The sequence below is a fragment of the Euleptes europaea genome, chromosome 1, assembly GCF_029931775.1.
Source record: "Euleptes europaea isolate rEulEur1 chromosome 1, rEulEur1.hap1, whole genome shotgun sequence".
Lineage (NCBI taxonomy): Eukaryota > Metazoa > Chordata > Lepidosauria > Squamata > Sphaerodactylidae > Euleptes > Euleptes europaea.
In genome coordinates this window covers 17,423,649-17,438,350 of record NC_079312.1, presented here as the reverse complement: position 1 = coordinate 17,438,350, position 14,702 = coordinate 17,423,649, and the positions used below count along the sequence as shown (strand labels likewise).

Below are 14,702 nucleotides of genomic sequence, written 5' to 3'. Positions count from 1 at the left end.
GCCAGGGAAAAGATAGGACAGTGGATAAGAAGTCATAATCACAGAGTTGGAAGGGGCCATACAGGCCATCTAGTACAACCCCCTGCTCAATGCAGGATCAGCCTAGAGCATCCCTGACATTTGTTTGTCCAGCAGCTGCTTGAAGGCTGCCAGCGAAGGAATGCTCGCCACTTCCCTAGGTAGCCAGTTCTTGCAATCGGGTGGTAGGGTATACAGAGAGATGGAAATTTCAAAAATAAGGGAACCGATCTCGTGATTTTGCATCCTTCCTCTGCCCCTATGGCAGCCTCTAAACCCACCAGGGTTATGGGCTCCACAGGGCCCAGTGACACATAAATTTTTGGAGTTGGAAATGGCTGCTGGGGTGGGGAGAGAAACAAGGAAGATGGGGTGGGTGTCCTTGCATGGACCTCCCATGGTCCTTGTACTGGATCCAGCTTCTGAAAATATCCAGTCATCAAGTTAAGATGCTACATGATTTTTAAACCAGTTTCATCACGAGTGTTTAATGGATATTGCAAGTTATCTTGGAGATATGAACTGACTGAAAGACAGGGTAGGTATATATATAATTGTAAGGGTTCTATTGCCCTGACCTGGATGGCCCAGGCTAGCCTGATCTCGTCAGATCTCAGAAGCTAAGCAGGGTCAGCCCTGGTTAGTATTTGGATGGGAGACCACCAAGGAAGTCCAGGGTTGCTGTGCAGAGGAAGGTACTGGCAAACCACCTCTGTTAGTCTCTTGCCATGAAAACCCCAAAAAGGGGTCGCCATAGGTCAGCTGTGACTTGACGGCACTTTACACACACACACACACAAGGGTTCTATTAAAGCAAGTGGCAGAATGCCACACAACTGGCAAGAGTAGAATCATAGAATCACAGAGTTGGAAGGGACCACCAGGGTCATCTAGTCCAACCCCCTGCACAATGCAGGAAATTCACAACTATCTCCACCACACACACACCCAGTGACCCCTACTCCATGCCCAGAAGATGCCCTCCCTCTCATGATCTGCCTAAGGTTATAGAATCACCATTGCTGACAGATGGCCATCTAGCCTCTGCTTCAAAACCTCCAGGGAAGGAGAGCTCACCACCTCCCTAGGAAGCCTGTTCTACTGAGGAACTCCTCTAACTATTAGAAAATTCTTCCTAATGTCTAGATGGAAACTCTTTTGATTTAATTCCAACCCGTTGGTTGTGGTCCAACCGCATTGAGAAGGATGTTTGTGTTTCTGGGGCAGCCACCGTCTCTGGAAATCAAACGCATGGAAGAAGTGTAGGAGAAACACGCCAGTACCTTGCCCTGAGTGAGGCGATTCTTCCCACTGAGGGCGTAGACCGCCGTGTCCACGGCGACAAGCGAGACAGAAGATATCCCGTCAGTGGCGATGTTGAGTGTTGCACACTCCTGGGGTCGCAGCTGACTGTGGTCTTCTAATGTGCTGAGTCGCAGCTGTAGATGGAGGACATTTTGACCCAAAAAACTGTTGTCTTTAAACTTCTTGCTATCCATACACACCTCACTCCCTTTTTGCCTTCCTGCCACTTGCCTGTTTCCCCCTTTTCCATCTATTGCCTTTGCTTCTCCCTCCACAGTCAAGGGAGCCACAAGCGTTGTTCCCAGAAAAGAAAGAAGCCTCCTTCCTGGTAATTTTTTTCCGACTATAGTTTTATTTTTTCTGTTTGGGGATCATTCAAAGAAGTTCCTCGTCAGTAAGTTGATAACAGTTTTATAGATACCACATACTGCCTAAAAGACAAATAAGTGGGTTCTAGATCAAATCAAGCCCAAATTCTCCTCACTAGAAGCTAAAATGACTAAACCGAGGCTGTTGAATTTTGGTCCCCTCATGAGAAGACAAGACTCTCTGGAAAAGACAATAATGCTAGGAAAAGTTGAAGGCAGCAGGACAAAAGGAAAACCCAACGTGAATGACCAAAATCCAGATAATTCACACAATGTGTGTGTTAAGTGCCGTCAAGTCGCTTCCGACTCATGGCAACCCTATGAATGAAAAGAGCAAGAGACCAGTAGCACCTTAAAGACTAACAAAAATATTTTCTGGCTGGGTATGAGCTTTTGTGAGCCACAGCTCACTTCTTCAGATACAGCTAGAATGTGAATCCATCTGTCTTTAAGTAGAGGAGAGTGAATTCAGACAAGCATTAGTATGTAAATGTTAACAGTATATAAATGTGAATAGCAGGCGTGATGGGATTAGGTGTGGTATGCAGAAGAGTCTGTGATGTCCAGGGAAGAGATGGGTGTGGAGAAATCAGCATTGGTAATGAGCCATGAATGCAAGGTCTTTATTCAGCCCAGGTAAATGCATTGTCTATAGTTTGAATATCAACTGTAATTCAGCAGTTTCTCTTTCCAATCTCCCTTTGAAATTCCTTTGTAAGAGAACTGCTACTCTTAAATCTGCAACAGAACGTTCTGGAAGGTTGAAATGTTCTCCCGCTGGTTTTTGAATATTGTGGTTTCTGATGTCAGACTTATGTCCATTTAATCTTTGTCTAAGAGACTGACCTGTTTGTCCAATGTAGATTGTGGAAGGGCATTGCTGGCATAAATCACATTAGAAGATGAGCAGGAGTATGAACCTGAGATATTATGGCTGACATTGGTGGGTCCAGAGATGATGTTCCTAGAATCTATATGAGGGCAAAGTTGGCACCTTGGTTTGTTGCAGGCCTTGGTGCCAGAGTCCATGTTCCGGTTAAGTAAGCTACCCACTGTGAATAACCTTTATAAGAGTTTGGTATCATTTTGGGAGATCCCACTATTCACCTTCTTGCCTCTGATCCCAACAGAGCGAGACAAAAGCATGGGATGGGCAAGCAAATCTTCTTTGCAACCACCTTTAATTCGGGGCTGGGGGGAGCTATTATCGGATTCCAGCCTAGATAACCCAAGCAATCCCACAAATAGGATTCTGGTTCATAATTCTTGTCCAAATAGGATTCTGGCTCAGGATTCTGTTAAAGCTGAAATCAGAGCTTGACGCAAGGAAGGGGTGTGTGATACACTGGGGGTTACCGCACTTGTATTCCCAGCGATGTATTAAGAGTTTGAAAACGTTATAAAAAATACTGTTCGCGCTTTGTTTGGCCCCTTTAGCTGTGAAGACATCTTCCAACCATTTATAAGCCGTGGCATCCAAAAACCCTTTTAAAGCAATGTTTTTTTATAACGTTTTCAAACTCTTAATACATCGCTGGGAATACAAAGTGCGGTGACCCCCACTGTCATACTCTCAGCATGTTCCCAGTTCCCTTGACAGTCCGTACCCTCTTTGGCCAGATTTCAAATGAAACCTTGGCCAGCCCCACGCAGTTGAAACTGCTTTGTTTTAACTGACCGGCGATTCCACCAACCGCCTTAGAATGGACTTGCTACGACGGGAGCCTTGGCTTGTGTCTATCCAGATCGCTTTGTATCACTTTCTGAGTCTCTTATGAGGATACAAGGCTCCCCTGAGGACAAATTCAGTCCATGTACCCACAACCTTGGTTTTAGTTGGGAGCTATAAGTGACAACTCATACCCACTGGCACCTCTCCTTTACTTGAGATTCATTGATGACATTTTCTTTGTCTGGACTCATGGCAAAGAAGCCCTTGAAAGATTTCACCAGGCTTTCAACGACTTCCACCCCACCATCAATCTAACTATGAATTACTCCGAACAAGAAATCATCTTCCTAGACACCACAGTACGGATCCACGGGGGACACACAAGCACCACATTGTACCGGAAACCGACGGATCTGCAAACGTATCTACATGCGTCCAGCCACCACCCCAACCATATCAGACAATCCATTGTCTATAGCCAAGCCCTACGCTATAGTCGCATCTGCTCCAATCCTTCAGACAGATACACACTTGACAGACCTACAGCAAAAAAAAATTCAACTACAATATCCTGCTGATATGGTGAGAAAGTTGATTGAAAAGGCCAGAATGATACCCAGGCACAACTTACTACAAGATAAGCTCAGAGAGAATGACAACAGAACACCTCTGGTTGTCACTTATAGCTCCCAACTAAAACCAGTCCAACGTATTATTAAGGACCTACAACCAATGCTGGATTGTGACACTTCCCTCGCTGAAGCACTGGGGGGGGGGGCGTCCCTTTCTTGCTTACAGACAGCCGGCTAACCTAAAACAACTTCTCACCCATGATGATAAACTACTTAACCGGAACATGGACTCTGGCACCAAGGCCTGCAACAAACCAAGGTGCCAACTTTGCCCTTATATAGATTCTAGGAACATCATCTCTGGACCCACCAATGTCAGCCATAAGTCTGACATCAGAAACCACAATATTCAAAAACCAGTGGGAGAACATTTCAACCTTCCAGGACATTCTGTTGCAGATTTAAGAGTAGCAGTTCTCTTACAAAGGAATTTCAAAGGGAGATTGGAAAGAAAAACTGCTGAATTACAGTTGATATTCAAACTAAAGACAATGCATTTACCTGGGCTGAATAAAGACCTTGCATTCATGGCTCATTACCAGTGCTGATTTCTCCACACCCATCTCTCCCCTGGACATCACAGACTCTTCTGCATACCACACCTAATCCCATCACGCCTGCTATTCACATTTATATACTGTTAACATTTACATACTAATGCTTGTCTGAATTCACTCTCCTCTACTTAAAGACAGATGGATTCACATTCTAGCTGTATCTGAAGAAGTGAGCTGTGGCTCACGAAAGCTCATACCCAGCCAGAAAATATTTTTGTTAGTCTTTAAGGTGCTACTGGACTCTTGCTCTTTTCTACTACTGCAGACAGACTAACACGGCTACCCACTGTGAACTATGAATGAAAGTCCTCCAAAATGACCTATCTTTGACAGCCGTGCTCAGATCTTGCAAATTGTGGGCCATGGCTTCCTTTATTGAGTCAATCCATCTCTTGTTGGGTCTTCCTCTTTTCCTGATGCCCTCAACTTTTCCTAGCATGACTGTCTTTTCCCGTGACTCTGGTAATCTCATGACGTGACCAAAATACGATAGCCTCAGTTTAGTCATTTTAGCTTCTAGCTAAAATTCACACAATAGAATTCCCCATTACTATGTATAGATGTGAAAATTGGACAATGAAGAAAGCTGACAGGAAAAAAAAGTAATTAATTTGAAATGTGGTGGTGGTGAAGAGTTTTACAGATACCATTGATTGCCAAAAAAAGACAAATAAGTGAGTTCTATTTATTTATTTAGAAACTTTATATTTTGCCTTTCTGCCCATTCTGCTAGACCAAATCAAGTCTGAACTCTCCCTAGGAGAGTTCACTGAGGTTATTGTACTTTGGTCACATTAGGATAAGACAAGAGTCATTGGAAAAGACAATCATGCTAGGAAAAGTTGAAGGCGGCAGGAAAAGAGGAAGACCCAAAATTAGATGGATTGAGTCTATAAAGGAAGCCACAGCCCTCAATTGGCAAGACCTGAGAAAAGCTGTTAATGATAGGATGTTTTGCAGGTCATTATTTCATAGGGTCGCCATAAGTTGGAAGTGACTTGACGACACATAACACACACACACAAGTTCATACTCCTTCACGCAACATATTATTAACGTATGGAGACATGATAGAGGTCTATAAAATTATGCATGGTTTGGAGAGAGTGGACAGGGAGAAATTTTTCTCCCTCTCCCATAATACGCGGGGTCATCTGCTGAAGCTGGAGGGTGACAGATTCAAAACAGATGAAAGGAAGTATTTTTTCACACAACGCATAGTTAAATTGTGGAACTCCCTGCCCAAAATGTGGTGATGGCTGGAAGGCTTTAAGAGGGGAGTGGACATGTTCATGGAGGAGAGGGGTATTCATGGCTACTAGTTCAAATGGATACTAGTCATGATTCATACCTATTCTCTCCAGGATCAGAGGAGCATGCCAAATATATTAGGTGCTGTGGAACACAGGCAGGATGGTGCTGCTGCAGTGTCAGCGAGGGCATGCAGTCGAGCCCCGGATAGCAAGCTCCGTGTCCCCCCCCCCCTTTTGGTCCCGTGGGAAAGTCTCTTCAGTTTGGGAGAAAGGTGCTATGGCCAGAGGCTCCGATGTCTCCATTTCAAAGTAGCCTTCCTATTGTAAATCTGATCTGATCTCAAGGTGTGATTTTGCCGGAACCCTCTCTCTCTTGAAGTTTGAGAGAACTCTGATATTTTGCATTTCAAAGCCATTACGTGTAAACAATTCTAGTGTGTGCATCCTATAAAGCTGATCTGTAAAATCCCCGTCGCCATTCTAACCTTAAGTTGTATAGACCACTGAACTCGTTTGCTTTCTTAATAAAACTTTTAAAACTCTCTGCCACGTCTGGAGCAAAGTTTATTATTCCTGAGATGCAACGAGGCCCTGGAGTCTGACAATAGGTTAGAATCTCAGCCTTCTTTTTTATTTTTGTGTTAGGAGTTAGTTAGTATTAGTATGTCTGCACAATCCTCAAATCCGCTCGCAGTGAGAGAGGACCTCCAGCAGACCGTCATTGATATTGAGGTTGGCTGGGAAGAAACGACCCCGGAGCAGTGCCTGCCCGGGCCTACCGATGTCCCTGGGAGGCCGACGTGGACCTCCTTGCCTTCAGAAACCAGACAGCGACACAGGGTCGTAACCGGCGAACGGGCAGCGTCGGAACCATGGGGCGAGTTATACCGAGGACCGCTAACCGCTTGGTATGGAGAAGGGGAAGAGCGAAGCCGGGAGGTCGCTCCTGGAGAGTGGTGGAAAGAGCCCTCGCTCGCCTGCACTTCCTGGAGGCACCTGGTTGGCCATGGTTTGAACAGACTGCTGGACTTGATAGACCTTGGTCTGATCCAGCAGGGCTTTTCTTATGCTCTTATGTTCTTATGTTTAGTGCTGCAAGATGTAGCAAATGTTACTGGGCCAAAGTACTTTGTTTTAAAATGTGTCTGATACATAGAGGGCAGATTTCTCAATGGCAGCTATCAGTGATAGCTGTATCGAGCCTCCATGTTTACAGATAGCAGACCTCTGAAGATCAGATGCTAAGGACAAACAAGAAGTGGGGGAGGATAGCGCCTCACTTCCTTTTGGTAAGCTTGCCATCAGCTCTCATTGGCCTTTGCTGGAAATAGAATGCTGGATTAAATGGACTTTCCATCTGTCACAGGCCTTTTATGCACGGCTGTTTCCCTCGCGATCACCCCTCCCCTGACTACTTTGGGGGCTTTGTTTTGATTCTGCATGCATTTTCCAACCTTCAGAGGTCTCCTCGCTCTCCCCGCATGTTTCTCCCGCTGTTTAGCCAGCATCCAGGAAATGTGTGTGGGTAAAATGAGCGGAAACACGCAGGGGAGAGCGAGGCGACCTCTGAAGGTCAGAAAAGGCATGCATGATCAAAACAGTGGTTTGCTGATGAGATCCTGTGTTAAATCACCCTTGCAACGGGGATTCTTGACATCACAGAGTAATCCCTTTTCTCTCCATTGTTAGCTGTGGTTTCCCTTTCACACCTGAAGCCACCCCCTCATGTTCTCACGTGACCCTCAGGATTCTCCTCCCACCATGTTTTAATTCTTTTTTTTTATTATTTTCAGGAGCATGGGTAACGCTGCATAGGAATAACACAATACCCTTTTAAAACATTTTTAAACACCTCCACATATTTGCAGAGGCACCTCCCCACTGTCTAAATGGCAGGCTGAAGTGTCAGTAAATCTCTTCTACTTTTTTAAAACCTTCATGAGCATGACTAACACTGCATAAGAATAATGAAATAGCTTTTAAGAACTAAAAAAAAAACCTCTATGAATTTACAGACATCTCCTACAATCTCTGTTCCTAAAAGGCAGGCTGTCCTGTGGGTGATTAAAAAAAAACAAAAAACCCTCCACATGCATAAGTAACACTGGATAGGAATATTGCAATACCTTTTAAGCACTTTAAAAAAACTGTTCATATTTGCAGAACCCCACCCGTTAATCTCCTCTCCCGCCCCTCTGTCTCAAAGGCAGGCTATTTGTTCTGTTATGCTAAATACTGGGGTCATCAATGAATGCAAAGGGTAGCACTTCACTGAAGTCCTGTAGTTACACTGTTTCCCCTTCAGACATGAGAAACTGCTCATGCTGATAGCATCCTGCCCAGGAAACGCTATTTTAACAGGTTTACAAGAAAGCAGATTTTGTTGGTGGAAGGCACAGGCTGTTAATGGACTGTGCAGAAATAGAGAATAGCATCATGTGGAAACATGAAAAAAAGGGCAAACTTTTTTTTAAAATAACTATTATCTGCCACTTTGCACATATTTATTTTTTATTTATTTAGAGATTGTACATGCCGCCACGACTCCTGAGACCTGATGTGACATTCAAAAGTATAGTTTTCATGTGTTTCCTGGGAAGTTTTCTTCATTGCACCCCTATCCTACTCATGGCCTGATCTGAATAGCCGTGGCTAACCCGTATTGTCCAATCTCAGAAGTGAAGCATAGTCAGCCCTGGTTAGCACTTGGATTGGAGACCACCAATAAAGTCCAGGGTGGCTTTGCAGAGACTGGCAAAGGCAAACCACCTTTGTCCATCTCTTGCCTTAAAACCCCATGAGGGGTTAGAGGAGGAGGAGGAGGAAGAAAAAGAAGAAGAGGAAGAAAGACCCATGTATGGTCCTTGGTGAAGGGTAGGATAAAGAATTTTTAAAATAAAAGAACTACTCACCTTCCCTTTGCAGGTGTCAACAACATCCACCCAGATGGAGTTTGCCACAACTTTGTCCTTTACGTGGTAAAAGGCCACAAACCGAAACGCCGGCATCAGGTTGGGCGTGATGTGGATGGGGACCACTGTATAGGAGGCACGGGTCACACTGCTGGCGAAGACAATGTCCCCTTTGTTCAAAACCTGGAAGAAAAGGGACAATTCACACAAGCAGATGTAGAACGTGGTACAACCCAACCTAGACAGTACCACTTCAGATGTCAAGTGGGGATTGCACGTTTGAATGCTTCCCTCACCTCACATAATAAATTCTCCTTAGGTGGTTGTGCTGGTCATTGACCGTAATAAAGATTGTCTGTCTGTCTGTCTGTCTGTCTGTCTGTCTGTCTATCTATCTAATATCTATCTAATATCTATCTATCTATCTATCTATCCATCAATCCATCAATCCATCTATCCATCAATCCATCAATCCATCAATCCATCTATCCATCAATCCATCTATCCATCTATCCATCAATCCATCAATCCATCAATCCATCTATCCATCTATCCATCTATCTATCAATCCATCTATCCATCTATCCATCTATCTATCTCCTTAGGAGGGAAATCCGCACAGCAGGCAGAAGGCTAGGCTAAAACCATGACTCCGACAGGACAATTTTCATGTGGAGGGAGGATTTATTTTTAATGAGAGGGAAGGAACATTCCATTGTGCGATTTCCCACTTGCAACTCCATATGGTACAGACCAGGAATGACTTCACAAGATGCTTGTTTTAAAATCCATCTAAAGGGTGGGAGGTTGTCGTTGGTATCACTGGCTCTGTTAGAGATCTGAGGAGAAAAATTAAGAGCACCTACCTGAGGAACACCCTGTCCTGGATGACCCAGGCTAGCCTGCTCTCATCAGATCTTGGAAAATAAGAAGGGTTGGGTCGGCCCTGATTAGTACTTGGATGGGAGACCACCAAGGAAGGCCAGGGTTGCTACGCAGAGGCAGGCAATGGCAAACCACCTCTGAATGTCTCTTGCCTTGAAAACCCTACTGGGGTAGCCACAAGTTGGCTGCGACTTGACGTCACTTCCTACTCCACCAGCTGAGGAACGGAAAGGACCAAGTGGTTCCTCCCCTGCACTGGTTGGGAGAAGATAGCTCATAATTCGTGGCCCTGTCTGCAGAGCAGGTGGGCGGACCACCCTGGTCAAGATCCCATCTTCCACCGACAGAGCATCACTCCTACTTGTGGCTTAATTATATACTTAAGGAGCAAATGAGAAATTGAGACATTGATAAAATCTTTCATTCATCCCAGATACGGTGAGGACTGCCACCACCCAGCAAGGATTCACCATGTAATAGAAGTGGGAGAAGTCGTCTGATCCCATGTGCATCAGCCCCAGCACTAGGGTCTCTCCTGGATCCAAGTCTTCGTAACTCTGCCTAAGAATGATCAAGTAACTGCCTCCTTGGGCATTCATGGCTTTGACGGTCAGAGTGATGGTGGCTGGAGACTCTGTCCCCGCTGTTATCTATGGGAGACAACAAAGATACACCCAGTTCATTGTGTAGATCTGTAATCTTTATAGGAATACTTAGAATCAAGTCCAGTAGCATCTTAGAGACCAACAAGATTTCCAGGGTATAAGCTTTCGAAGGTCAAAGCTCCCTTCCTCAGATCTGAGGAAGAGGAGGAGGAGGAGTTAGAATCATAGAATCATAGAGTTGGAAGGGACCACCAGGGTCATCTAGTACAACCCCCTGCATAATGCAGGAAATTAACAACTACCTCACCCCCAATCCCCAGTGACCCTCCCCCCGCCATGCAGGATCCCACAATCAAAGCACTCCTGACAGATGGCCATCCACCCTCTGCTTAAAGACCTCCAAAGACGGGGACTCCACCACCCTCCGAGGCAGTGCATTCCACCATCAAACAGCCCTCTCCGTCAGAAAGTTCTTCCTAATGTTTAGGTGGAATCGCTTTTCTATTAGTTTAAATCCATTACTCCGTGTCCTAGTCTCTGGAGCAACAGAGAACAAGCTAGTTCCCTCATCAACATGACATCCCTTCAAATATTTAAACATGGCTATCATGTCTCCCCTCAACCTTCTCTTCTCCAAACTAAACAAACCCAACTCCCTAAATCTCTCCTCATAGGGCATGGATTCCAGACCTCTGACCATTCTGGTCGCCCTCCTCTGGACATGCTCCAACTTGTCAACATCCTTCTTAAATTGTGGAGCCCAAAACTGGACACAGTATTCCAAGTGAGGTCTGACCAATGCCGAATACAGTGGTAGTATTACTTCCCTTGATCTAGACACAATACTCCTATTGATGCAGCCCAGAATTGCATTGGCCTTCTTAGTTGGTTTTTCTATCCAGACTTTCTCTACCACTTAAGGAAGAATCAAACCGGCTTACAATCACCTTTCCCTTCCCCTCCCCACAACAGACACCCTGTGAGGTAGGTGGGGCTGAGATATCTCTAAGAGTGCTGTGATCTGCCCAAGGTCACCCAGCTGGCTTTGTGTGTAGGAGTGGGGAAACAAATCCTGTTCACCAGATTAGCCTCCACCGCTCATGTGGAGGAGTGCAGAATCAAACCTGTTTCTCGTCCACCGCTCCAAACCACTGCTTTTAACCATTACACCACGCTGGCTAGTTAGTTTTGAGAGACAAAAGGAGCTTTGTCTCTCAAAAGCTTATACCTGGGAAATCTTGTTGGTCTCTACAGTGCTACTAGACTCTAATCTAGCTCTTCTACTTTAGACCAACCCACCTATCCACTCCAAACTACCTTTACAGCAGATTAAGAGTCGTCACTTGCCACAGAGAAACCTGGGAATTGTGGTTTAATGAGAATGCTGAGCTCTGTTAGAGATCCCAGCCCCACCCACACCCGTTACAGAATGAGGGGCTAGATCTGTCTGTTTCTATACTGTCTACCCTCCTGTTCTACCTGTATGTTGGGAAATAAATATATTGGTATAAAAACACCATAAACATCCAATGCTTATGGATCTTCAGTGCTTATGGCTGATGGATCTTTATTCTTATTTGTATTTGATAGAGTGAGCTTTGCCTTATAAAACTCATAGCCTGGAAAATTTTGTTGGTCTTTATGGTGCAACTGGACTTGGATTTCACAAACATCCAATGCTATTTCACCTCATCTTCTAACCAAACTATTAAGGTTTGCTGAACTGATAATTGACCTGGGGAATAGAAACATAAAACAATGTAAGGACTCACAATAATGGGTTTGAATTATGGGTGGAGAGGTACTCGCTGGATATTAGGGGAAATTTTTTTTACAGTAAGAGTAGTTCAACAGTGTAATCAGCTACCTAGGGAGGTGGTGACTGAGCTCCCCCTCACTGGCAGTCTTCAAGCAGTGGCTAGACAAACACTTGTATGGGATGCTTTAGGCTGATCCTGCATTGATCAGGGGGTTGGACTAGATGGCCTGTATGGCTCCTTCCAACTCTGTGATTCTATGATTCTATAATGCAGGCTATGTCCAGTGAGTATCTGTTTCAAGGGCTTCTTTCTTCTTTTCCCTGATTGTCCACTCTCTCTCCTTTCCCCCTGTTCTCAATTTCTAACTCCCTCCCTTCTAACTCGCCCCCAAGTGTGAAGTGCACATACCGTAAAGTGCACATACCGTGAAAGTGACTGCTTTAGCTGTAGCGGGAATGTTGATTGCATGTGTCACAATTCCATGAACATCACTATTCACTTGGCCATTGTGTGGTGATGAGCCCTCTATTTGGGCGGAGAAGTGGACTGGAAGGTGGAGAACGGGTGAACCATCTGGTAGTGAGACTGTAGCCTGAGGATGGGAGGGAACAGAGATGTATGACATGTAGCCGCATCTCTACAAATGCACGCACAACGGCATCTACAAATAGGTAAGTACAAGACAGAATACACAAATGTGACATACCAATTTCAGAAAGCAAAAGAGCACGGAAAGACATTATTGCACACAGCTGGGTTTCGCTCGCTCCAGTTTCAGGGGCCCTTTGGGGAATGTCACCTAAGAGAGTTCTGTACTGGTTTGGAAGCAGTAGCGGCGTAGCTGGCAGATGAGGGGGCAGGAGGTGTGAACCACAGAGGGCTTTGTGCCACTATTACAGGAGATCCTGGAATGCATTTCACACAGAGCTTGATACAAAAAATCGGAGATGTCTCTACTGCCTCCGACCAAGCCAGGGCTTATGAGAGGTGACCCATGACATTTGCCTTCAGTGGGTGGGCCCCTTCACTGTCCTCAGAAGTGGTCAGTCGACTGATCTCTCATCACCTCAGGAGTCTAAGGTCATTTATGCAAGGGAGTTTTACCTGGGGTTCGATGCTTACTCCACCCACACTTTTCTGTTACAAATCCAAAAATGGCTATGCACCAGCAAAAGTCACCAAGCTCAAATCTGGAAGCGTCTCCCCGCCCCTTGAAAATGCTGCTTTGTAACTGGCTGTAGGGCTTACTGTGAGAGAAACATCCAGTTTTCCTCTACCCCCGGCGGAAACCCTAGTGCCGTTTTAAATACAATTTCCCAACACAGAGCTCTTCAAAAGGAACAGAATAGGGGGGAGGGGGTAAAAGAAAGCCATGCGTCATTTAAAAACCCATTACTTATCTCTGCTCAGAAAGAACTCAGAGAAATCACAGCCATTCCCACTTTTCCACAGACTTGAATGTAGGGCAAATTTGCAGTGTGGAAACAGCCAACACATTTACTCAACTAGTCATTGGTCCCTTATGCATGGGAGTTTTATCTGGGGTTCGATGCTCACTCGATCCACAGTTTTCTGTTGCGAATTCAGGAATTGCTATGCACAAGCAGTCTCCAAGCTCAAATCGATTTGCATTTGAGTCCCCGTCCCTTGAAACGCTGCTTTGTAACTGGCTGTGGTGCTTAGTGTGAGAAAAACGTCACCACCCCCCAACTTCCCTGTCGCGCGTGTAGATTTCACCTGAGCTGACCTCAGGGGAGAGCGAAGAATTAGGTTATTACAGAAATGAGAAGTCCCAGGATTTGTGAGGGCTGGGCACGAGGTCATCTATGATGGATGGAAAACTCATGCATAACTCCAAGGAACAACCAAGTCAGACCAGCGGCGAACGTGAGTGAAAGTACCCATGCATAAACAACCTAAGTGTTTTCATATAGGAAGCTTCCGCTGATTTTTAGCATTTCCCTGCTTCTGTCATTCAGTTGGAAAGTCTGAATTGGCTAGAATGCACATTTGCCTGTTTTTTTTGGGGTGGGGGGAAATGCAGCCCGGCATGCAGAAATCTGTCAGGTGAAGCTTTTGCAGACATTTTATTTCCATGCCACGAAAAGCTCCCACAGTCATACTATGTTAATGAATTCAGAGCTTACAACCTAGCCTGTTCAACAAAACACCCTTGACACACACAGCATGGGGCATAGGCACTGTAAGACACACACAATACGCACCACCACTTGAAAGGATGTGCCGGGCACAAAATACCGCTTCGTTTGGGACAGGTCTACTGAATATGGAGAGGACACAAATTTCACCGAGGTGTGCTCCTGCTCTTCCAACTCTCCACCTGAGGGAAAAGGACATAGAAGTAACAGAAACAAAGGTGATCTCCCTTTCCTTGACACCAGTATTTGCATGCTTACCCATGAGGGCAAACAATGGCTCCTCTAAGTCATTTCAACAGCAGTGTTTGTGGGGGGTTGGTTACATTCAAATAGCTCTGCTCCTCATGCCAAGTTAAGCCTGAATTAAACAACAACAATCTGGGACCTCCAAATGTCCTGTCTAGATTGGCCCTCAGACTGACACACATGAATGGGATACCCACTCCGGAGGAGAAGAAGGAGAAGGAGAAATGGTTTTTATATGCCGACTTTCTCTATCACTTAAGGAAGAATCAAACCAGCTTACAATCACCTTCCCTTCCCCTCCCCACAACAGACAGTCTGTGAGGTAGGCGA

General features: G+C 45.2%; 1 protein-coding gene across 1 annotated transcript in view; it reads right to left on the bottom strand.

The window, feature by feature from the left end:
- The window catches only part of LOC130474020 (complement C4-like), a 77,194-nt gene that overhangs the window by 41,423 nt on the left and 21,069 nt on the right, over positions 1-14,702 (bottom strand). Inside the window, exons 10-14 of the mRNA XM_056845700.1 lie at positions 14,193-14,308; positions 12,392-12,559; positions 10,073-10,252; positions 8,718-8,900; positions 1,302-1,457 (exon numbers count right to left, since the gene is read on the bottom strand). Of these exons, the coding sequence (XP_056701678.1) occupies positions 1,302-1,457; positions 8,718-8,900; positions 10,073-10,252; positions 12,392-12,559; positions 14,193-14,308 (803 nt within the window). The remainder of the gene's footprint in view (positions 1-1,301; positions 1,458-8,717; positions 8,901-10,072; positions 10,253-12,391; positions 12,560-14,192; positions 14,309-14,702) is intronic.